A 25,606-nucleotide genomic window follows, 5' to 3' on the forward strand; every position below is an offset into this window, starting at 1 on the left:
ACAGACAGATTATGTCACTTATAATTCACTGTATCACAATTCCAGTGGGTCAGAAGTGTACATACAATAAGTTGACTGTGCCTTTAACCTGTTGAGGACAGGCGTTCCGCTAGCGGAACCCCTAGCCAACAGCCAATGGCATCGCACGGTGCGAAATACAAAACCAACTAAAATACCACAATTCTATTTTCTCAAACAATCAACTATTTTACACCATTTTAAAGATAAGACTCTCGTTAATCTAACCACATTGTCCGATTTCAAAAAGGCTTTACAGCGAAAACAAAACATTAGGTTATGTTAGGAGAGTACATAGACACAAATAATCACACAGCCATTTTCCAAGCAAGCATATATGTCACATAAACCCAAACCACAGCTAAATGCAGCACTAACCTTTGATGATCTTCATCACATGACACTCCTAGGACATTATGTTATACAATACATGCATGTTTTGTTCAATCAAGTTCATATTTATATCAAAAAACAGCTTTTTACATTGGCGTGTGATGTTCACAAAATGTATTCCCACCGAAAACTTCCGGTGAATTTACTAAATTACTCATGATAAACGTTGACAAAATACATAACAATTATTTTAAGAATTATAGATACAGAACTGTCACGTCCTGACCAGTATAAGGGTTATTTGTTATTGTAGTTTGGTCAGGACGTGGCAGAGGGTATTTTGTTTATGTGGTTCGGGGTGGTGATTTATGTAGTAGGGTGTTTGATTTATTTATTTCCGGGTTTTGGTCTATGTTCTATGTTTTGTATTTCTATGTTCTTTCTGGTTTGTTGTATTTCTATGTTTAGGTTGATGGGGGATTGGACTCTCAATTGGAGGCAGGTGCTTTCTCGTTGCCTCTGATTGAGAGTCCTATATATGGGTAATTGTTTGGTTTGGTGTTGTGGGAGATTGTTTCTTGTTTTGCCTGTGTGAGCATGACAAGACTGTTTTGTTGTTCGTGCGTTTTTTGGTTTGTTATTTTGGTGTTCTCTTTATTTAAAAATAAATAACAAGATGAGCATCCACATTCCTGCTGCGTTTTGGTCCTCTATTCCCGACGACAACCGTTACAAGAACTCCTTTATGCAATCGCGGTGTCAGATTTTAAAATAGCTTTTCGGCGAAAGCACATTTTGCAATATTCTGAGTACATAGCTCGGCCATCACGGCTAGCAATTTTGACACCCACCAAGTTTGGGGCTCACTAAACTCAGAATTACTATTAGAAAAATTGGATTACCTTTGCTGTTCTAAGTCAGAATGCACTCCCAGGACTTCTACTTCAACAACAAATGTTGTTTTGGTTCCAAATAATCCATAGTTATATTCAAATAGCTCCGTTTGGTTCGTGCGTTCAGGTCACTATCCGAAGGGTGACGCGCGAGTGCATTTCGTGACAAAAAGTTCAAAATAATCCATTACCGTACTTAGAAGCATGTCAAACGCTGTTTAAAATACATTTTTATGCTATTTTTCTCGTAAAATAGCGATAATATTCCAACCGGGCAACGTTGTATTCATTCAAAGGCTGAAAGAAAAAAATGGAGTAGTCTCGTGAAGTGCATCTCAGTCTCACTGTCCCCAGGCTGACCACTTACAAATTCTGCTGCTGTTCTTTGCCCAGAGACAGCAGACACCCCATTCCACTTTCTGGCGGCTTTAGAGAGCCAATGGAAGCCTTAGAAATGTCACGTTACAGCACAGATGCTGTATTTTTGATAGAGATGCAACAGAAGGACAACAAATTGTCAGACAGGGCACTTCCTGTATGGAATCTTCTCAGGTGTTGGCCTGCCATATGAGTTCTGTTATACTCACAGACACCATTCAAACAGTTTTAGAAACTTTAGAGTGTTTTCTATCCAAATCTACTAATTATATGCATATTCTAGGGCAGGAGTAGTAACCAGATTAAATCGGGTACGTTTTTTATCCGGCCGTGAAAATACTGCCCCCTATCCCAAAGAAGTTAAACAGCTTGGAAAATTCCAGACAATTATATCATGGCTTTAGAAGCTTCTGATAGGCTAATTGACATCATTTGAGTCAATTGGAGGTGTACCTGTGGATGTATTTCAAGGCCTACCTTCAAACTCAGTGCCTCTTTGCTTGACATCATGGAAAAATTAAAATAAATCAGCCAAGACCTCAGAAAAAAATATTATAGACATCCACAAGTCTGGTTCATCCTTGGGAGCAATTTCCAAATGCCTGAAGGTACCACGTTCATCTGTACAAACAATAGTACCCAAGTATAAACACCATGGGACCACGCAGCCGTCATACCGCTCAGGAAGGAGACACGTTCTGTCTCCTAGAGATGAACGTACTTTGGTGCGAAAAGTGTAAATCAATCCCAGAACATCAGCAAAGGACCTGGTGAAGATGCTGGAGGAAACCGGTACAAAGGTATCTATATCCCCAGTAAAACGAGTCCTATATCGACATAACCTGAAAGGCCGCTCAGCAAGGAAGAAGCCACTGCTTCAAAACCGCTATAAAAAAGCCAGACTACGGTTTGCAACTGCACTTGGGGACAAAGTCCGTACTTTTTGGAGAAATGTCCTCTGGTCTGATGAAACAAAAATATAACTTTTTGGCCACATTTACCATCGTTATGTTTGGAGGAAAAAGGGGGAGGCTTGCAAGCCGAAGAACACCATCCCAACCGTGAAGCACAGGGGTGGCAGCATCATGTTGTGGGGGTGCTTTGCTGCAGGATGGAGTGGTGCACTTCACAAAATAGATGCCATCATGAGGCAGGAAGATTATGTTGATATATTGAAGCAACATCTCAAGACATCAGTCAGGAAGTTAAAGCTTGGTCGCAAATGGGTCTTCCAAATGGACAATGACCCCAAGCATACTTCCAAAGTTGTGGCTAAATGGCTTAAGGACAACAAAGTCAAGGTATTGGAGTGGCCATCACAAAGCCCTGACCTCAATCCCATAGAACATTCGTGGGCAGACCTGAAAACGTGTGTGCGAGCAAAGAGGCCTACAAACCTGACTCAGTTACACCAGCTCTGTCAGGAGGAATGGGCCAAAATTCACCCAACTTTTTGTGGGAAGCTTGTGGAAGGCTACCCAAAACGTTTGACCCAAGTTAAACAATTTAAAGGCAATGCTACCAAATACTAATTGAGTGTATGTAAACTTCTGATCCACTTGGAATGTGATGAAAGAAATAAAAGCTGAAATAAATAATTCTCTCCACTATTTCTCTGACATTTCACATAGGAATTCTTACATTCCTAAATGTCAGGAATTGTGAAAAACAGAGTTTAAATGTATTTGGCTAAGGGGTATGTAAACTTCCGACTTCAACTGTAGTACCGAACCATTAGCAGCTGTCACTGGGTTGTAATTCTAGGATACCCCTGTTTTCTCTGTTCTCTTTCATCTAGAACCGTGTAGACGGAACCCATTACCATGGAAACAATCAGACTTTGAGCATCAGCCAGAAAACCGTCTGCCCTTGAGTTAGTTCAGCCGTATCCTCATCATCTCCACTTTATTTAGCTCTACCTTCGTCATCTTCACTTTGTTAACCTTCATCTTCTCTGTCAGTTCAGCTGTATGATTGTCATTTTCACATTATTCTCTCGGTTCAGAAGAAGACAGGCAGAGGTTCAGGCAGCAGTGAGGTCTGAGTTGGTTCATTGGTTCATGATGAAGTCATGAGGTTTTCCACCTGCCACAGAGTCTTCTTGACAGAATCAGATCTGATGAGTTTTGTCTCCTCTCCTCTAGTTCTCTCTCTTTGTCCTTTTGGCCATGTTGTGGTTCAGTATAGTTACTCCATGGTTTAGGCAGTGATGTCTGAGTTGGTTCATTATAAAGTTATGTTTTCTTTCACAGAGTCTTCTTGACAGAATCAGGATGTCTAATGAGTTTAGTTGTGAACGAAAAACTACAGTTTCTTCTTCTTCTCTCTTCTTCTTCTGACCTCTACTGTGTGTTTGTTCTGCTGGACCTGGTATGACACACACGCACACACACAATAAAACAATAACGCCCTTGTGAATGTGTAGGTCTCACCCTCTCTTGAAAAAGAAAAGGCTACATAGCAGAGTGGTCGACTGGACATGACAGATTTACTGACCATGACAACTGGAGAGGGGAAGGGCAGAATGGAGGAGAGGAGAGAGAGAGAGAGGGAGGGAGGGGAGGATCAGTGGGGGGAGGGAGAGGGCAGAATGGAGGCAGAGAGCACGAAAGAGAGAGCTTGAGAGAGAGAGTGTGCGAGAGAGAGAGAGCGAGAGAGAGAGTGCGAGAGAGAGAGTGAGATATAGAGAGAGAGAAAGGTAGGGTAGGCTCAGTGTGGGGAGGGGAGAACAGAATGGAGGCAGAGATCACGAGAGAGAGAGTGCAAGAGAGAGAGCGAGAGAGAGAGCGCGAGAGAGAGAGCGAGAGAGAGAGGGAGAGAGAGAGAGAGAGAGAGAGAGAGAGAGAGAGAGAGGTTATGGCCTCAGTAGTGGAGCCAACCCCAAACAGAGTCAGCTGTCTGTAAACCCAGAACAATACCCTCAGTATGTGTACAAAATGCACCTTATCCCCTATATAGTGCACTTATTTTGACCAGGGCCCATAGGGACTGCTGCTGGTTTTCTGTTCGACCTAATAATGAATTGCACCCATCTGGTGTCCCAGGCCTAATTCAGTCCCTGATTAGAGGGGGAGATCAGAAAAAAAGCAGTGGAACTGGCTTTGATGTCCAAATGAGAATTTGAGGAATATAGGGGATAGGGTGCCATTCAGGACTCAGGATGAGACCCTTCTTGTGGTTTCTCTTTCATTCTTTCATTCCTCCCACCTCACATCTGCCAGCTGTCCAGCTGTACTGTTGAAACACCTGGGTCTGTCTCCCTCTTCATCCTTCCGTTCTCTTTTCTCTCTTCATCCTTCCTCTCCCTGAAATCCTCCATCTCTCTCCTCTCCATTTTCTCCCTTCATTCACTCCATTCCCGTCATCCCTCATTTCACACTGTTCTATTTAGGCTGAGGGGCTTGGAGCCACTGTTATAACCCTGCTGTTAATGGCAATAGTGTGTGTGTGTGTGTGTGTGTGTGTGTGTGTGTGTGTGTGTGTGTGTGTGTGTGTGTGTGTGTGTAAGCGCCTACGTGCTATGACTTGTCATTTTGTGTGTGTTTGATGTCTGTGTGTGGTGTCGCTCTCTCTGTGGTCGATACGGTAACAGGCAGTGCTGTCCTCCAGGAATACAGAGCTTTGAATTCCACTTCAAACAGGACTGATAAAACAACCCTGACACACACACACACGAGCATGAACGTGCATGCATGCAAGCACACATACACACACACACACACACACACACACACACACACACACACACACACACACACACACACACACACACACACACAGACTAACCTTTATCTCTTAATTACAATGATGCCGATTAGACCTTCTACTGCACTGATACCTCCCACTGAATATACTGGCAGGGAGGTTGTGTGTGGGTGTGTATGTATGTGTGTGTCTGCTCACGCTTGTGTGTGTGTGGGCGCATGCATGTGCGTGTGTTTGTGCTGGTACTGATGCCTCCCAACCAATACAGGGAGGCAGCCTAGCTGTCCACAGGCACCCATAAAACCACCAGGTAATTATTCTAATGAGAAGATGTTGAGATAGGACATGTCCTGAAAACAAACAGCTTTTCCATTATAAATGTTTTGAAGTGCAAATAATGAGTTCAGAAACTCAAACGCTTCTGTTGTCTTTGCTGAATGAATTCCCTCTCATGTCGATCTTCATTTTTGTTGTTGTTGACTGTTTTTGTTTACAAACACAAACATCTACACAGAACAACACTAGCACTTGATATAATGTAATTTGTGGATTCTAATAAAGTTTTCCAAATGTGTGTGTGTGGTGGGGGGGACACACACACATTATAAGACAGATTATTAAGTGATCCTCTCTCAAACTACTGATTCTATGTGTGTGTGTTTAGGAGGCAACAGGCTGAAGAACCAGGTGTTCAGGCTGAACTGGGCCTGGGTCTCCCTGGAGAAGGAGTACTATGTGGTGGACGAGGAGGCCAAGTACCTGGAGGTGGTCCTCAAACGACGAGGATACCTGGGAGAGACGTCCTTCGTCAGTGAGTCAAACTACCTTATTATACACATCCTTATACACATTGTCTGCGTCCCGAATGGCACTCTATTCCCATCAGAGTCAGGACATCCATAGACATCCTCATGGCATCCTTGGTTCTATCTCTCCAGGGAAGCTCCACAGCTTTTCAGCCTTTCATGTTCATGTAGCAGATGGCTGAGTAAGCCAACTGTCACTCCTGGTCCAATTCACACATTTTCTAAAGGAAAGGGATGTTAATGGATGTCCTGACAGTAAACCTTAGTTTTATAACACAAAGTTTATACACAGGGTTTATAACAACAGTAAACCTTAGTTTTATAACACAACGTTTATACACAGGGTTTATAACAACAGTAAACCTTAGTTTTATAACACAGTTTATACACAGGGTTTATAACAACAGTAAACCTTCGTTTTATAACACAACGTTTATACACAGGGTTTATAACAACAGTAAACCTTAGTTTTATAACACAAAGTTTATACACAGGGTTTATAACAACAGTAAACCTTAGTTTTATAACACAGTTTATACACAGGGTTTATAACAACAGTAAACCTTCGTTTTATAACACAACGTTTATACACAGGGTTTATAACAACAGTAAACCTTAGTTTTATAACACAAAGTTTATACATAGGGTTTATAACAACAGTAAACCTTAGTTTTATAACACAGTTTATACACAGGGTTTATAACAACAGTAAACCTTAGTTTTATAACACAGTTTGTACACAGGGTTTATAACAACAGTAAACCTTAGTTTTATAACACAGTTTATACACAGGGTTTATAACAACAGTAAACCTTAGTTTTATAACACAAAGTTTATACACAGGGTTTATAATAACAGTAAACCTTAGTTTTATAACACAACGTTTATACACAGGGTTTATAACAACAGTAAACCTTAGTTTTATAACACAACGTTTATACACAGGGTTTATAACAACAGTAAACCTTAGTTTTATAACACAAAGTTTATACACAGGGTTTATAACAACAGTAAACCTTTGTTTATAACACAAATTTTATACACAGGGTTTATAACAAAGGTTTTATGGTTGACTACTACAAAAGTAGTGCACTCTATATGCCATTTGGGACATAGCCTTGGAGAAAAATAGAAGAGTGCCATTTGTCACAACCTTTCATCCCTGACCCTTCTCCTTGGGGCAGGATATACCCTTTTAGCCAACCCTCCTGGGGACAGCAAGGGCTCATGGGAGAGGTTACGCAGAGTTGGTAGTCGTCAGAAAGACGCCCGCTGTTACCGAGTTAGACGCCTCTCTCTGTGAACATTCCTTAAATGGTACTGTCCTGGACTGAATAGGGAGTAAACACAGTGCAACAAAAGATGGGACAGTAAACCTTAGTTTTATAACACAACGTTTATACACAGGGTTTATAACAACAGTAAACCTTAGTTTTATAACACACATTTTATACACAGGGTTTATAACAACAGTAAACCTTAGTTTTATAACACACATTTTATACACAGGGTTTATAACAACAGTAAACCTTAGTTTTATAACACAAAGTTTATACACAGGGTTTATAACAACAGTAAACCTTAGTTTTATTACACAGTTTATACACAGGGTTTATAACAACAGTAAACCTTAGTTTTATTACACAGTTTATACACAGGGTTTATAACAACAGTAAACCTTAGTTTTATAACACATATTTTATACACAGGGTTTATAACAACAGTAAACCTTAGTTTTATAACACAAAGTTTATACACAGGGTTTATAACAACAGTAAACCTTAGTTTTATTACACAGTTTATACACAGGGTTTATAACAACAGTAAACCTTAGTTTTATTACACAGTTTATACACAGGGTTTATAACAACAGTAAACCTTAGTTTTATAACACAAAGTTTATACACAGGGTTTATAACAACAGTAAACCTTAGTTTTATAACACAAAGCTTATACACAGGGTTTATAACAACAGTAAATCTTAGTTTTATAACACAAAGTTTATACACAGGGTTTATAACAACAGTAAACCTTAGTTTTATAACACAAAGTTTATACACAGGGTTTATAACAAAGGTTTTATGGTTGACTACTACTGGCACCACTGGTATTGTTTTCATTGTTTTTGTCCAGAATCCTAATACGTTTGGGATGTCAATAAAGCTGTGCTAGTTTGAATAGCTGAAGTTTGAGGTCAGATCAGATGGTGTATTGAGTTGTCCCCAGCTGTGTCTCCCTGTGTATCTGCTAGCGTTGAGGCTGTGGTGTGTTACGTTGTTCCTGTGTGCATCTCAAATGGCCTGAAATATTCTCTATATAGTGCACTACTTTTGACCAGGGCCCATTGTTGGCCACAGGGCTCTGGACAAAAGTACAGCACTAAATAGGGAATAGGGTACCAATTGGGAAGCAGCCCTGTGTCTCTGCTAGCTAATGATCTCGCTCTCTCTCAGGGGAGTATGCAGATAATATGCAGATAATATGACCATTAGACTATCTCAAGGGTCTGCCCTCTTCAAGAGATAATTCAAGTTATGGAACTGTTCTTGAAGAACACAAAGAAGAGGGTTCTATCCCGCTTCTAATGGGTTGACTGATTAGCATTTCTGATTACGAAGATAAATAACTCAATTCCATACTGTGGAAACTTCTGAAGCTGTTTTTAAAAAATATTAAAGATATTAGTATTTGAGAGTTCATGGATATATTTCTCAGACGAACATCATTGCATCAGTGAAATGTTCTGTCTCTCCAGCTGTGTGCTTATAGGAGGTTAGAACAGGACGGAACAGGAGAAATGTGGGTCTACATCCCAAATGGCACACTATTCCCTAGGTAGTGCACTACTTTTAACCAGAGACCTATGGTAGGCCACTATAGAGGGAATAGGGTGCCATTAGGGACACAGAACCCTCCAGAAGCACACACCGCACACTGGCAGTCCTTTCTGCTCCTCAATGTGTTTAATGGATCTCAAACCTCAAAGGATGAAGGGAAATGGAAAGAGAAAGCCAAGCCTTCAGATGAACCAGACTCACAGTCAGTCTGACAGACCCACTATCCATCTGCCTTGGTACTGAGATGACACGCTGACTGATCTCAGGCCAGTGCTTCACACAGAGAGGAGACAGAGGATATCTGCTCCATCCCAGCCCTGCTTGCTGGCCTGCCAGAGCCAGCCCTGATCACAAGACCTAGAGTACAGCTGAAATGGCACCCTATTCCCTATATAGCGCACTACTTTTAACTGGACTCCTGGTTCTTTATTGGACGTTGTGAGTCATTCGGTAAAGTTGTGTGCATCACGGGAGGTGCTAGTATAGCAGCTATGTAGAGCTAGCCTGCTGCTATATAGGCTAATGCAAAAATGTCATAGTATTTAAACCCAGGCCTGCTGCTAGGCCTCAGAGCTGCTTCTGGGATCAGGGAGCTGTAGTCCTCCTTCTGCTGTGAGAGAGACCGAGCTTGCGTCCCAAATAGCATCCTATTCCCTATATAGTGCACTACTTTTAACCAGAACCCAAATAGGGCTCTGGTAAAATGTAGTGCATTATGTAGGGGATAGGGTCTCATTTTGGATTCAGACAGAGTTAGGGAGCCGCTTCTCTGCCTGCTCTTTGAAGACAGGTGATATATATTCCGGCTCTGTTGAGCTCATCCATGTTATCTATGAACACATGTCAGCAAGAACTGTAGCAGCCCCATGAACACGTACAGGGTACATTTCCCTTCTTGGTGTAGGCATATCAAAGCTCACTTCAAAGAATGAAATGGTAATTTTGGTCCAATACCCCAACTCATACATTTCTGCCTCCATCTGTGCACCGTTGAAGCTCTTTAGTGTTATCTTCTCTCTTTCTCACTTGAATCTCTCGGTCTCTCTCTCTCTCTCTCTTGCTCTTTTATCTAGGTTCTTAATTTATGTTTGTTTGTTGTTATTATTATTATTAATTCATTAATATTTTTGTTGGTCTATCTCAGAGCGAGCCAGCCAGTGAAGCTAGCTGGTTGTGTAGTTGGCTGAACAGCAGGAGTCCTGCCATCATCACCAGCCCTCAGTGACAGCAGGTCTGATCAAACAGCACTGGCACAAACTACCACCAGCAAGCTGGGCAGGCTAGACTCAGTAGGCTGGGCAGTAACTACAATGTCGATCTACCAATACTTCTACACCACCTGCATAGACAACCTTGTTTTCAGTTGATTCTGCTTTACCCACAATATAGCTTAATTGTGTCAAGCTAATGTAGCTTGAAAGGAAGCAAAATTATCTCCCAATGTGGCATGGTAGGTAATTGACCTTGGTAAGATTGAATATGTATTACAGTGTCCTGTGTTCAGTCAGACCACTAGGGGCCAGATTGAAAGTGACGTCCTGATTACCATACTCCCTCCTCCTGGTCCACGTAAGGGCCATCTGCTAGCCGACACGTCACAACTTCATCTAACACTGACTGCTTCTCTGACCCATCTCTGACTGGGCTCTGTTATTGACCGGTTATTAGATCTGGATGCTACCTTTTGATCTTATCTGGTTGAATTCCACATTATAAGAACAAATGTTTTATGGACAGTACATGTAATAATTTCCTCTTCCTCTATGTCCCCTCTCTCCTCTCCTCTCTCCTCTCCACCCTCCTCGCCCAGGCATCAGTACCAGAGATGGTACGGCGGAGAAGGATAAGGACTTCCGTGGTAAAGCCCAGAAGCAGGTCCAGTTTAACCCAGGTCAGACCATGGCCACATGGAGGGTGAGGATCCTGCAGGATGGAGTGTACGAGCAGTCTGAGACCTTCCAGATTGTTCTGTCAGAACCTGTCATGGCTGCCCTGGAGTTCCCTGACACAGCTACTGTGGAGATCCTCGACCCAGCTGATGGTATGTACTACAGGTCCATGATCCAGCTGATGGTATGTACTACAGGTCCATGATCCAGCTGATGGTATGTACTACAGGTCCATGATCCAGCTGATGGTATGTACTACAGGTCCATGATCCAGCTGATGGTATGTACTACAGGTCCATGATCCAGCTGATGGTATGTACTACAGGTCCATGATCCAGCTGATGGTATGTACTACAGGTCCATGATCCAGCTGATGGTATGTACTACAGGTCCATGATCCAGCTGATGGTGGGTACTACAGGTCCATGATCCAGCTGATGGTGGGTACTACAGGTCCATGATCCAGAGTAGCTTGTTTTAACAGTCTTAACAGTGTTGTGTTCAAATGGCTCATGGTTTATAAGTCATTACTACAGGTAGGTTCTTCATCAGTCTTGGCAGAGATGATTGGTCTGAGTGTATCTCTATGGGAGAGGCAGGGTTTTATAGTAGGTGGGTGAGAACATCCAGGTCAGTGGATAACAAAACATGGACCTTAATTGTAATCAGAGTGCTGATATAAATACTATGCATGCCAGTCTCTCTTGGCTAAGAGTTGAGGAGAGACTGACTGTATCACTTCTTATTTTTATAAGAAACATTAATGTGTTGAAAATCCCAAATTGTTTGCATAGTCAACTTACACACAGCTCTGACACACACACTTACCCCACTAGACATGCCACCAGAGGTCTTTTTCCCACCCAAATCCAAAACAAATTCAAGAAAGTGTACAGTATTATATAGAGCCATTATTGCATGTAACTAAATTCCCTCTCAAATTGCTCAAATGAACAGCAAACCTGGTTTCAAAAAACAGATAAAGCAACACCTCACGGCACAACGCCTCTCCCCTATTTGACCTAGATAGTTTGTGTGTATGTATTGTATTGTTCCTTTACAAAGAAAATGTATGTAGTTCTGTCCTTGAGCTGTTCTTGTCTATTAATGTTCTGAATTATGTTTCATGTTTTGTGTGGACCCCAGAAAGAGTAGCTGCTGCTTTTACAACAGCTAATGGGGATCCTAATAAATACCTAATACCTTCGTCAGCCTCATTAGTGTGTCCCATGTAAGTGAAGCTGCTCTCTGTTAGTGAAGCTGCTCTCTGTAAGTGAAGTTGCTCTCTGTTAGTGAAGCTGCTCTCTGTTAGTGAAGCTGCTCTCTGTAAGTGAAGCTGCTCTCTGTAAGTGAAGCTGCTCTCTGTTAGTGAAGCTGCTCTCTGTAAGTGAAGCTGCTCTCTGTTAGTGAAGTTGCTCTCTGTTAGTGAAGCTGCTCTCTGTAAGTGAAGCTGCTCTCTGTTAGTGAAGCTGCTCTCTGTAAGTGAAGCTGCTCTCTATTAGTGAAGTTGCTCTCTGTTAGTGAAGCTGCCCTCTGTAAGTGAAGCTGCTCTCTGTAAGTGAAGCTGCTCTCTGTTAGTGAAGCTGCTCTCTGTAAGTGAAGCTGCTCTCTGTTAGTGAAGCTGCTCTCTGTTAGTGAAGCTGCTCTCTGTAAGTGAAGCTGCTCTGTAAGTGAAGCTGCTCTGTAAGTAAAGCTGCTCTCTGTTAGTGAAGCTGCTCTCTGTAAGTGAAGCTGCTCTGTTAGTGACGCTGCTCTCTGTTAGTGAAGCTGCTCCTACCTCTTATCAATCCCTGGCCTGGCTCCAGAGCCTGGGAATTTTGGAATAGTTACCCGAGTTTTGCAACCCCAGGTTAGATTTAGTGATCAGTAACACTGTAACAATAGTCCATATGGGAAGTTGTTTCCTCCAGAAAGGTAAATAAACAAGGTTAAATAAATAAATACAGTTAAATTGGGTATGGAGAATCCCAAGGTTAGGGTCAGACCCAGGGTATGGATGGAGAATACTAGACTGGAGCCTTCCCAGGCTTCTCATGTTGTTTACACAATGGTTGTGTCCCAAATGGCACCATATTCCCACTACATAGGGAATAGGGTGCTATTAGGGACGTACAGTAGTCAAAGTATCTAAATACAGTTCAGACAAACAGGGTTTTTAAAAGCCGTTCGTTCCTCTGTGATACTGTAGTTGGAAGGCTGAGGGAGGGAAGCTCTTGCATAATGTACATATAAATGATGCCTCTCCTCTACGTCCCCCTCTGGGGTCCCACTGTGTGAGAGGAGGAATATTCTGTCAACAACTTACGTTGGTTAAAATTACATTTACATTACATTTAAGTCATTTAGCAGACGCTCTTATCCAGAGCGACTTACAAAATGGTGCATTCACCTTATGATATCCAGTGGAACAACCACTTTACAATAGTGCATCTAAATCTTTTAAGGGGGGGGGGGGGTTAGAAGGATTACTTTATCCTATCCTAGGTATTCCTTAAAGAGGTGGGGTTTCAGGTGTCTCCGGAAGGTGGTGATTGACTCCGCTGTCCTGGCGTCATGAGGGAGCTTGTTCCACCATTGGGGTGCCAGAGCAGCGAACAGTTTTGACTGGGCTGAGCGGGAACTGTACTTCCTCAGAGGTAGGGGGGCCAGCAGGCCAGTGGTGGATGAACGCAGTGCCCTTATTTGGGTGTAGGGCCTGATCAGAGCCTGAAGGTATGGAGGTGCCGTTCCCTTCACAGCTCCGTAGGCAAGCACCATGGTCTTGTAGCGGATGCGAGCTTCAACTGGAAGCCAGTGGAGAGAGCGGAGGAGCGGGGTGACGTGAGAGAACTTGGGAAGGTTGAACACCAGACGGGCTGCGGCGTTCTGGATGAGTTGTAGGGGTTTAATGGCACAGGCAGGGAGCCCAGCCAACAGCGAGTTGCAGTAATCCAGACGGGAGATGACAAGTGCCTGGATTAGGACCTGCGCCGCTTCCTGTGTGAGGCAGGGTCGTACTCTGCGAATGTTGTAGAGCATGAACCTACAGGATCAAAAAAAAAAATGTATGGAGGATGGTATTGTTTGTCTCACAAAACACTCTAGTCCCTTGAGGGAAATTAAGATAACATGCAGCTATCAAGTCAAGTCAAATTGTATTAGTCACATGCGCCGAATACAACAGGTGGAGACCTTACAGTGAAATACTTACTTACAAGCCCTTAACCAACAATGCAGTTTTAAGAAAAAATACCTAAACAAAAAAATATATAAATATTTTAAAAAAAGAAGAAAAAAAATTTAAATGGAGAAAAAACAACAACAAAAAAAATAATAATACAAAAATATAAAAAAGAAAAAAAAATGTTTATATAAGAAATGAGGTATAAGGTAATATGTACATGTAGGTGGAGTTAAAGTCACTATGCATAGATAATAAACAGAGTAGCAGCAGAGTAAAAGAGGGGTCTGGGTAGCCTTTCATTAGCTGTTCAGGAGTCTTATAGCTTGCCTGTTGGGGCTCGGGGGCAGTATTGAGAAATTTTGAAAAAAATATGTGCCCATTTTTAACTGCCTCCTACACCAACTCAGAAGCTAGGATATGCATATTATTAACACATTCGGATAGAAAACACTCTGAATTTTCTAAAACAGTTTGAATGGTGTCTGTAAGTATAACAAAACTCATATTGCAGGCAAAAACCTGTGAAAAATAGATTCAAAAAAAATGTGGATTTTGTGACTGTACTATTTAGTGTCATTGTTTTATAGATACCATAGTGAGAAAGGATTCATTTCGCAACACCTACGGCTTCCACTAGATGTCAACGATCTTTATAAAGTTGTTTGAAGCGTCTATGATAAACAGAGAGCAAATTAGAATGCAAGGAAGTTGACATGTCGTCACTTCATTTCTTTGCGCCTGCGCATAAATCTGAGAAGCGTGATTTTGTCATTATTGTTAATCTAGACATAGGATAGGTTGTGTGAAAATATTACTGATGTTTAACGTTAAAAATGGACCAAAAGATTAATGCTAAACAACATTTGACATGTTTGAACGAACGTAAATAGATTATTTACTAGTTTTTTTTTAGCTTTTCGGCGTGATTTTACACCCCCCCCACCACGTTTTGTGGGAGCATAATGAACGCTAAATACTTGGTGTTATTTGGACATAAATTATGAACTTTGTCAAAAGAAACCACATTTGTTCCGGACCTGGGATTCCTGGCAGTGCCTTCTGATGGAGATAATCAAAGGTAAGGGGATATTTACAATGTTATTATCGATATTAGATGATGCTAACTGTATAGCATAGCTTATTGTTCTTAGCATAGCACCCCGTTTATTGCTAAATGTGATTTCCCAGTAAAGTTATTTTGAGATCTGGCCATTCGGTAGCAATTACGAGATGATAATATATTATTCTTTGAATGACAATATTATAATTTACCAATGTTTTCGAATAGTAATTTTGTTATGTTCACCGGAAGCATTTCAGAGAAGAAAAAAATCTGAATTTCACGCTACTGTAAAATGCTGTTTTTGGATATAAATATGAACTTGATGGAACAAAAAAATGCATGTATTGTATAACATAATGTCCTAGGAGTGTCATCTGATGGAGATTGACAAAGGTTAGTGCATAATTCTAGCTGGTTTCTGCTTTTGGTGACGCCTGACCTTGAATTGAAAATGGATGTTTGTACTTTTGTGGCTATGTACTGTCCTAACATAATCTAACTTTATGCTTTTGCCGTAAAGCCTCTTTGAAAATCGAACAATGTGGTTAGATTAAGGAGATGTTTATCTTTTAAATTGTGTAAAATAGTTGATTGTTTGAGAAATTGAAATTATTCGATTTTTGATGTTTTGAATTTCCAGCCTTGTTAGCAATCCCGACTCGGGGTTCATTGCTAACCTGTAGCCCCAACAGGTTTTAAGAAGCCTTTTGGACCTAGACTTGGCGCTCCGGTACTGCTTGCCATGCGGTAGCAGAGAGACCTGTCTATGACTAGGGTGGCTGGAGTCTTCGACAATTTTTAGGGCCTTCCTCTGACACCGCCTGGTATAGAGGTCCTGGATGGCAGGAAGCTTGGCCCCAGTGATGTACTGGGCCGTACGCACTACACTCTGTAGTGCCTTGCGGTTGGAAGCTAAGTAGTTGCCATACCAGGCAGTGATGCAACCAGTCAGGATGCTCTCGATGGTGCAGCTGTAATATCAATATTATGATTTTGCCGTTACACATTAACATATAATGTTGCTTCATGACCACAAACATGTATATTTACACATTAACATATCAAAATGCTATTTTAGATTTCCATGATTTCCCAGCTTCTCAGAATACGTCTCTGTCTCAAATGGCACCCTATTCCCTTTTTAGTGCACTACTTTAACCAGAGCCCTATGGGCCCAGGTAAAAAGGAGTGCTTTACATACAGAAGAGGGTGCCATTTGGGACTTACATTACAGCTGACCCAGGTTCTAGCAGCTCCTTTAAATGTGAATCTCTTCAACTATCAGAAGAGTTCACATTTAGTCAGAGAGAGAGAGAGAGAGAGAAGAAGCTCTCCATATTAAGTCCTGTCAGCCTTGGTAGGAGCTGGTATTAAGGGCTATAAGCTTGTAGGTTCTGCCAGCCTGAGTAGGAGGTAGAACATCTACTTATTTAGTCAAGACCGGGCTGGGAAGGGCAGGGAGCCATTGGTCCAGTGTCCTGGTCAGTCAGTAATTGGTCAGGTGGGACTGTTGGGGGTTGTGAGAGTTCAGGCCCTGCTAGCACACTGGCACCTTATTAGCACAGACGACCAGATGCACAATTACTGTAAAGAATAGGTTTTAAGAAGAAGCATAACAGTGATAGAGAGAATATTGTAAACTTGTCTATGTGGGGTAGGTACTTAGTGTAGGCCTATGGGATGTAACTCAGGTCTAGTAACTTACAGTAGACACAGTCACGCTATGCAGAGTAAAGGAGGAGAGGAGAGAAGGAGATAAGGAGAGGCAAGGACAGGACGGGGGAGTGAGTAACACAGACTGTAAAAAAAGACCAATGGTTTGAACAGGTCTCTGCTTGCTAACAGAATCAAGACACGTCAGGTTTATTATCCACGCCCACTTTAACTGTCCTTCTTCACATTCAAAGTCTACAGTACGGAAGCTGGACTTTTCCTATTAACAAGTCATTAAATGTATATGTATTCCCTGATTGGTCCCTGTGCGTCAGCTGTCAAATAAGAGAGGCTGATGGGTAGTTGTCTGTGCCAACCACTGATGTTAGTCATCATATCCTCTGGATGGATCCCAAATTATGCCCTTTTCCCAATATAGTGCCCTACTTTTGACCAGGGCCTACATAGGGCTCTGGTCAAAAGGAGTGTACTACTGTATATAGGAAATACGGTGCCATTTGCGACGCAGACTATGTCTTCTGCCTCAGTTCACTGGGTCAACACATCCTTTATAGAACTCTGTCCTCAGAGAGGAGCCTGGACCAGAGCACCAGCAGCAACATATTGTAATAGACAGAAATGTTCAACACATTGTTGTACCCTCTTCTCATCAGCATGACTTCTGTATTAATGAAATAAATATGTACACAGTGAGAAGGATGTGATGGTTTAACTCTCTCTCTCTCTCTGTCCCTCGCTCTCTCTCTCTCTCTCTCTGTCCCTCGCTCTCTCTCTCTCGCTCTGTCCCCCTCTCTCTCTCTCTCTCTCGCTCTTTCTCTCTCTCTGTCCCCCCCCCTCTCTCTCTCTCTCTGTCTGTCTCCCCCTCTCTCTCTCTCCCCCCGACTCACTCCCTCTGTCTCACCACCCCCTCGCTCTATTTCCCCTCCCCAGAGTCGACAGTGTTTATCCCGTCTAAAGTCTACTCTATAGAGGAGGACATCGGGGAGCTGCTGATCCCAGTGCACAGGAGTGGTGATGTCACACAGGAACTCATGGTCATCTGCTACACACAGCAAGGTACAGTCGACACACACACACACACACACCTCCCTCTCTTCTCTTCTCATCCATCTGTCCTTTCCTCTCTCCTACAGCCACAGCTACAGGGACCATCCCCTCTACAGTCCTGTCCTACTCTGACTACATATCCAGACCTGAGGAACACAACAGTGTCCTGCGCTTCGATAAGGGCGAGACGGAGAATTCCTGTCGTGTGGTGATCATAGATGACTCTCTGTATGAAGAGGAGGAGAGCTTCAACGTTACCCTCAGTATGCCCATGGGAGGCCGTCTGAGACAGGAGTACCACACTGCCAGGGTCACCATCATACCTGACCTGGATGATGGTAAGATGGCCCTTCACTTTTCACCTTTGACCTTTCAAACCTCTCGCCTGGAAGACAGGATAATAGTTACCAGCTGAGGAAAGTGTTAATATCGCTCTTGAATAGACTAGGCTTGCATCTCAAATGTCACCCTATTCCCTATGTAGGGCACTACTTTCGACCAGAGTAGTTCACTTTATAGGAAATAGGATGCCATTTGGGTCATTTATTTTTCACAATGTGAGAGTAAGAAAAAAAAGATTGCTCCTGTCCTGTCACCTCTGGCAGATTATGTTAAGACAACAATGTTAGCAGACGTGTTGGTATTTAATGTTGCTTATAAGCAAAGGAGACAGTGTAAAAAGATACATTTACACTTTAATAGTATTCATGAAACATCTAGAACAGATAGATCAGGGGACCTTCGAAGGTACACACACACACCCACCCACCTATACACCTCAGGCAAAGTGAATTCATGACTTTACCAATAAAAGCAGACTCCCATCTGTTGGATGTGGTTTTGAATTTATGTATTGTTTAATTGTATCCTTTAGATGAACAGAAAACCCAAAACTTTTAAATAACTTATGAAAGAAAAAATTATTGGTATAATTAATGACTTATGTGGTACTATGCTGACGGATACAGGTAAACATGAAGTACACAAATTATGTAGTACCAACTGAATGAAACCAATAGAGCAGTGGTTCCCAAACTTTTTATAGTCCCGTTCCCCTTCAAACATTCAACCTCCAGCTGTACCCCCTCTAGAACCAGGGTCAGCACACTCTCAAGTGTTGTTTTTGCTATCATTGTAAGCCTGCCACACACACACTATATATTAAACATAAGAATGAATGAGTTTTTGTCACAAGCCGGCTCGTGGGAAGTGACAAAGAGCTCTCATAGGACCAGGACACAAATAAGAATATAATAATAATCAATCATTTTGCTATTCATTTAGCCATCTCACATTAAAAAAAAGTATTTATTTGTTCATCAAAAATTGTGAATAACTCACCACAGGTTAATGAGAAGGGTATGCTTGAAAGGATGCACATAACTGCAATGTTGGGTTGTATTGGAGAGAGTCTCAGTCTTAAATCATTTTCCACACACAGTCTGTGCCTTTACTTAGTTTTCATGCTAGTGAGGGCTGATATTCCACTCTTACATAGGTATGTGGTTGCAAAGGGCATCAGTGTCTTAACAGCGCAATTTGCCAAGGCAGGATACTCTGAGCAAAATCTGGCAGTGGCTTCTGATTAAATTCAATTTTCACAGAACCGCTTGTTGCAATTTCGATGAGGCTGTCTTGTTCAGATATCGGTAAGTGAGACTGGAGGCAGGGCATGAAAGGGATAACGAATCCAGTTGTTTGTGTCATCCGCTTAGGGAAAGTACCTGCGTAATTGCGCACCCAACTCACTCAGATCCTTCGCTAGATCACATTTGACATTGTCCGTAAGCTTAAGTTAATTTACACAGAAAAAAATCATACAATGGTAGAAAGACCTGTGTGTTGTCCTTGTTAATGCAGACAGAGAAGAGATCCAACTTCTTAATCATAGCCTCAATTTTGTCCTGCACATTGAATATAGTTGCGGAGAGTCCCTGTAATCCTAGATTCAGATCATTCAGGCGAGAAAAAACATCACCCAGATAGGCCAGTCGTGTGAGAAACTCGTCATCATGCAAGTGGTCAGATAAGTGAAAATTATGGTCAGTAAAGAAAGCTTTAAGCTCGTCTCTCAATTCAAAACAACGTGTCAATACTTTGCCCCTTGATAACCAGCGCACTTCTGTATGTTGTAAAAGCGTTACATGGTCGCTGCATAGTGCAGAAAATACATGAGAGTTTAGGGGCCTTGCTTTAACAAAGTTAATCATTTCCACTGTAGTGTCCAAAACGTATTTCAAGCTGTCAGGCATTCCCTTGGCAGCAAGAGCCTCTCGGTGGATGCTGCAGTGTACCCAAGTGGCGTTGGGAGCAACTGCTTGCATGCATGTTACCACTCCACTATGTCTCCATGTTATGGCATTTGCACCATCAGTACAGTTACCAACACATCTTGACCACCAAAGTCCATTTGATGTCACAAAGCTGTCCAGTACTTAAAAAATATCCTCTCCTGTTGTCCTGGTTTCCAGTGGTTTGCAGAAGAGGATGTCTTCCTTAATTGACCCCCCCAAAAAACGTAACGGACATATACCAGGAGCTGTGCCAGGCCCGCCACGTCTGTTGACTCATCCAGCTGTAACGCATAGAATTCACTGGCTTGTATGTGAAGCAGTAATTGTTTCAAAACATCTCCTGCCATGTCACTGATGTGTCGTGAAACAGTGTTGTTTGATGGAGAAATTGTCTGTATCGTTTTTTGGGCCTTTTCCCCCAGCATTGTCCCAGCCATATCTGTGGCAGCAGGAAGAATGAAGTCCTCCATCTGTTGCTTTTATACATCTTACTACTCGAAAGTTGTCTTAATTCTCGCTCAAGAAACTCCCATGGCTTATTTTTCAAATTGGTATGTTTTATTTTTCTAAATGTCTGCGCAAGAGTGAAGGTTTCATCGAGTTGTGAGATGGTACTTTTGCACATATAACACACTGTGGCTGAGGAAAGGCACTACTCCCAATATAAGTGAACCCCAAATCAATGTAGTTGTCATCATATTTGCGCCTCTTCGATGGTCCAATGTCCCTGTCTGTTGTTCGGTGTTTTCCCGGTTAACTTCTCTAGGGCCGGCGGGACGAAATCGTCCCACCTACGTAACAGCCAGTGGAATCCTGTGGCGCGTTATTCAAATACCTTAGAAATGCTATTACTTCAATTTCTCAAACATATGACTATTTTACACCATTTTAAAGACAAGACTCTCGTTAATCTAACCACACTGTCCGATTTCAAAAAGGCTTTACAACGAAAGCAAAACATTAGATTATGTCAGCAGAGTACCCAGGCAGAAATAATCAGACACCCATTTTTCAAGCTAGCATATAATGTCACAAAAACCCAGAAGACGGCTAAATGCAGCACTAACCTTTGATGATCTTCATCAGATGACACACCTAGGACATTATGTTATACAATACATGCATGTTTTGTTCAATCAAGTTCATATTTATATCAAAAACCAGCTTTTTACATTAGCATGTGACGTTCAGAACTAGCATACCCCCCGCAAACTTCCGGTGAATTTACAAAAAACTAAACTAACTAAATTACTCACGATAAACGTTCACAAAAAGCATAACAATTATTTTAAGAATTATAGATACAGAACTCCTCTATGCACTCGATATGTCCGATTTTAAAATAGCTTTTCGGTGAAAGCACATTTTGCAATATTCTCAGTAGATAGCCCGGCATCACAGGGCTAGCTATTTAGACACCCAGCAAGTTTAGCACTCACCAAAGTCAGATTTACTATTAGAAAAGTTTGATTACCTTTGGTGTTCTTCGTCAGAATGCACTCCCAGGACTTCTACTTCAATAACAAATGTTGGTTTGGTCCCAAATAATCCATTGTTATATCCAAATAGCGGTGTTTTGTTCGTGCGTTCAAGACACTATCCGAAAGGGTAAATAAGGGTGACGAGCATGGTGCATTTCGTGACAAAAAATGTCTAAATATTCCATTACCGTACTTCGAAGCATGTCAACCGCTGTTTAAAATCAATTTTTATGCCATTTTTCTCGTAAAAAAGCGATAATATTCCGACCGGGAATCTGCGTTTAGGTAAAAAGAGGAAAGAAAATAAAGCACGGGGTCGACTCGTGCACGCGCCTAAGCCCATTGTCCTCTGATCGGCCACTTGCCAAACGCGATAATGTGTTTCAGCCAGAGGCTGCCTCGATATCATTCAGCTTTTTCCCGGGCTCTGAGAGCCTATGGGAGCCGTAGGAAGTGTCACGTTACAGCAAAGATCCTCAGTCTTCAATAAAAAGAGCCAAGATGAACAACAACTTGTCAGACAGGCCACTTCCTGTAAGGAATCTTCTCAGGTTTTTGCCTGCCATATGAGTTCTGTTATACTCACAGACACCATTCAAACAGTTTTAGAAACTTTAGGGTGTTTTCTATCCAAAGCCAATAATTATATGCATATTCTAGTTACTGGGCAGGAGTAGTAACCAGATTAAATCGGGTACATTTTTTTATCCGGCTGTGTCAATACTGCCCCCTACACCCAACAGGTTAAAGGGGCAGTAGCTCTTCGGCTGCATCAGATTCACAACTGTCAGTGTCCACGCTAGCTGGGCTAACAACAAATGTAGAATTACTGATGCTAGCATTGGATTTGCTCATGGAAGCAGAACAACTTGTGTCATCGACAGGTGCAGGTAGCAGTACTACTGCTGGTAGCAGTACTACCAGTAGAGCTGGTATGTGTCTCTATGGAGGCGGGCCCTACTTTTTTTAACCATTAATCAATTTTCTAGCAAACGGAATGAGCAGCAGCTACGTTTGGCTACATACTTTTTATTTGTTATGTTTTAGTAGGCCAGTTGAGAACAAGTTCTCATTTACAACTGCGACCTGGCCAAGATAAAGCATAGCAGTGCGACAAAAACAACAACACAGAGTTACACATAAAAAACGTACAGTAAATAACACTAAATAAAATAAAAATAGAAAGATCTATGTACAGTGTGTGCAAATGTAGAAGAGTAGGGAGGTAGATGATAAACAGGCCATAGAGGCGAAAATATTTACAATTTAGCATTAATACTGGAGTGATATATGTGCAGATGATGATGTGCAAGTGGAGATACTGGGGTGCAAAAGAGCAAGAGGGTAAGTAATAATATGGGGATGAGGTAGTTGGGTGTGCTATTTACAGATTGGCTGTGTACAGGTACAGTGATCGGTAAGCTGCTCTGACAGCTGATGCTTAAAGTTGGAGAGGGAGATATAAGACTCCAGCTTCAGTGATTTTTGCAATTCGTTCCAATCATTGGCAGCACAGAACTGGAAGGAAAGGCGGCCAAAGAAAGTATTGGCTTTGGGGATGACCAGTGCAATATACCTGCTGGAGCGTGTGCTACGGGTGGGTGTTGCTATGGTGACCAGTGAACTGAGATAAGGCAGGGCTTTACCTAGCAAAGACTTATAGATGACCTGGAGCCAGTGGGTTTGGCGACAGATATGTAGTGAGGGCCAGCCAACGAGAGCTTAGAGGTCGCAGTGGTGGGTAGTATATGGGGCTTTGGTGATAAAACGGATGGCACTGTGATAGACTACATCCAGTTTGCTGAGTAGTGTTGGGGGCTATTTTGTAAATGACATCGCCGAAGTCAAGGATCGGTAGGATAGTCAGTTTTACGAGGGTATGTTTGGCAGCACGAGTGAAGGAGGCTTTGTTGCAAAATAGGAAGCCGATTCTAGATTTCATTTTGGATTGGAGATGCTTAATGTGAGGCTGGAAGGAGAGTTTACAGTCTAACCAGACACCTAGGTATTTGTAGTTATCCACATATTCTAGGTCAGAACCGCCAGGTTGCCACATTCCCCCGAGAGAGTAACGGTTAATGTGATTGGATGTTAATTATGTGACTAGGCTACCTGCATTTGACATAGTGATGTTATTTCGCTGAACACTAGATGCTTTAATTTTATTTTTGCCAGTGAAACGAGGCTAATCAGGCGAGAGAAAAAAAATCACACAAATGTATAGCTCCGTTGGAAAATAGAAATGTTCTGTTTGAAAATGTGAAAAAAAAAATATATATATATATTACATTTTGGTGGCGTACCCTGAATGCATTGCTCGTACCCCAGTTTGGGAATACCTGCAATAGAGGAATTGTGGCTTGTGTGTAAGTGTGTGTATGTGCATGTGAGTGACCAGGTCGTGCTTTGGTCCAAAGTAGCGCACGATGTAAGGAGTAGTGTCACGTCCTGACCATAGAAAGCTTTTATTTTTTCTATGGTAGAGTAGGTCAGGGCGTGACAGAGGGTTTTGTCTAGTTTATTTATGTCTATGTTGGTTCTAGTTTATTTTTTTCTATGTTGTTTTTTTGTCTAGTTTATGTATTTCTATGTGGGTTTCTAGTTTTTGTATTTCTATGTTGTTTTTTGGGATGATCTCCAATTAGAGGCAGCTGCCATCGTTGTCTCTAATTGGGGATCATATTGAAGTTGCTGTTTTTCCCACTAGGTTTTGTGCGAGATTATTTTGAGTAAGTGTATGTTGCACCTCTTTGTCACGGTTTGTTGTTTTGTTCGTTAGTTTATTTGTATGTCTTGCATAGTTTCAGAGTTATAATAAAATGTGGAACGATACACACGCTGCGCTTTGGTCCCATTCTTCAGACAGCCATGACAAGTAGGGTGCAATTTGGGACACAGCCCCTGTGAGTCTCTTCTTGCTAGAGGGAAGCCCTTATCGCAAGGCTCATATCCACATCTGATAGTCTCCTGTGTCTCTGTCACATCCTGACCATAGTAAGTTGTTATTTTCTATGGTAGAGTAGGTCAGGGCGTGACAGGGGGTGTTTGTCCGTTTTTGTATTTCTATGTTTAGTTTCTAGTTTTGTATTTCTAGGTTAGTTTTTGTTTGGCATGACCTCCAATTAGAGGCAGCCGGTTGTCGTTGTCTCTAATTGGAGGCCATATTTAAGTTGATGTTTGTCCCACTTGTGTTTTGTGGGTGATTATTTTGTGAGTAGTGTATGTCCGCTCTGCGTCACGGCTTTCTTGTTTTTTTGTATTTCAAGTTTATGGTTTATTGCATTTAGTTTCATGACTGAATAGAAGATGTGGAACTACGATCACGCTGCGTATTGGTCCGATTCTTCCGAAAGCCCTGACAATCTCATATCTTCCAAACGGCCTTTGTTCAACAGCAGCTCTTGGAGATTACTTTTTTCCATATCTGCCTGGCTAGTTCCCTCTCTCCCTTCTCCCTATAAATCCTGGCTGTGTGTGTGTGTGTGGGGGGGGGGGGGGGGGGTGTGTATGTACCCTGGACATCTAAAGGAAGCACCGCTGTGAAGGGGTGGCAGGCAGGGAACAGTGGATGTGAAAATCCGTTTGTATAATCACTGAATCGTCCTTTTCAAACGTTCATCAAAACTCTCTGGCTGCATACAAACACCATCAAAACGTCCATCTGAAACATAACTAATTGGGGTGATGCAACTCTCCCCTCAGCATCCAAAACCTCGCTGCAGGAGTTTAATTGAGTCCTAAAAGTAATGTAGGAGGCCTGTAGATGGAAAGAAAACATTGTTTAATGCAGATCATTAAGATACAGTAAACATGGTTATATCTATACCGGGGGGAATCTCAAATGGCACTCAATTCCCTAAATTGTGCACTACTTTTGCCCACGTCCCAAATAACTCCCTATTCCCTATATAGTACACTTAATTTGCTCAAAGCCCTATGGGCCCTCGTCAAAAGTAGTGCACTATGTAGGGAATAGCGTGCCATTTGAGACGTAGCACTGGTCTGATCTACCATCTCAGACTGAG

General features: G+C 42.0%; 1 protein-coding gene across 1 annotated transcript in view; it reads left to right on the top strand.

Annotated features, from left to right (window-relative positions):
* LOC106581006 (FRAS1-related extracellular matrix protein 2) overlaps positions 1-25,606 on the top strand; it is a 108,558-nt gene that overhangs the window by 43,512 nt on the left and 39,440 nt on the right. The window contains exons 5-8 of the mRNA XM_082966615.1: positions 5,992-6,138; positions 10,781-11,011; positions 17,690-17,815; positions 17,893-18,144. Coding sequence (XP_082822741.1) covers positions 5,992-6,138; positions 10,781-11,011; positions 17,690-17,815; positions 17,893-18,144 — 756 coding nt within the window. The remainder of the gene's footprint in view (positions 1-5,991; positions 6,139-10,780; positions 11,012-17,689; positions 17,816-17,892; positions 18,145-25,606) is intronic.

The sequence above is a fragment of the Salmo salar genome, chromosome 20 (genome assembly GCF_965601325.2).
Source record: "Salmo salar chromosome 20, fSalSal1, whole genome shotgun sequence".
Lineage (NCBI taxonomy): Eukaryota > Metazoa > Chordata > Actinopteri > Salmoniformes > Salmonidae > Salmo > Salmo salar.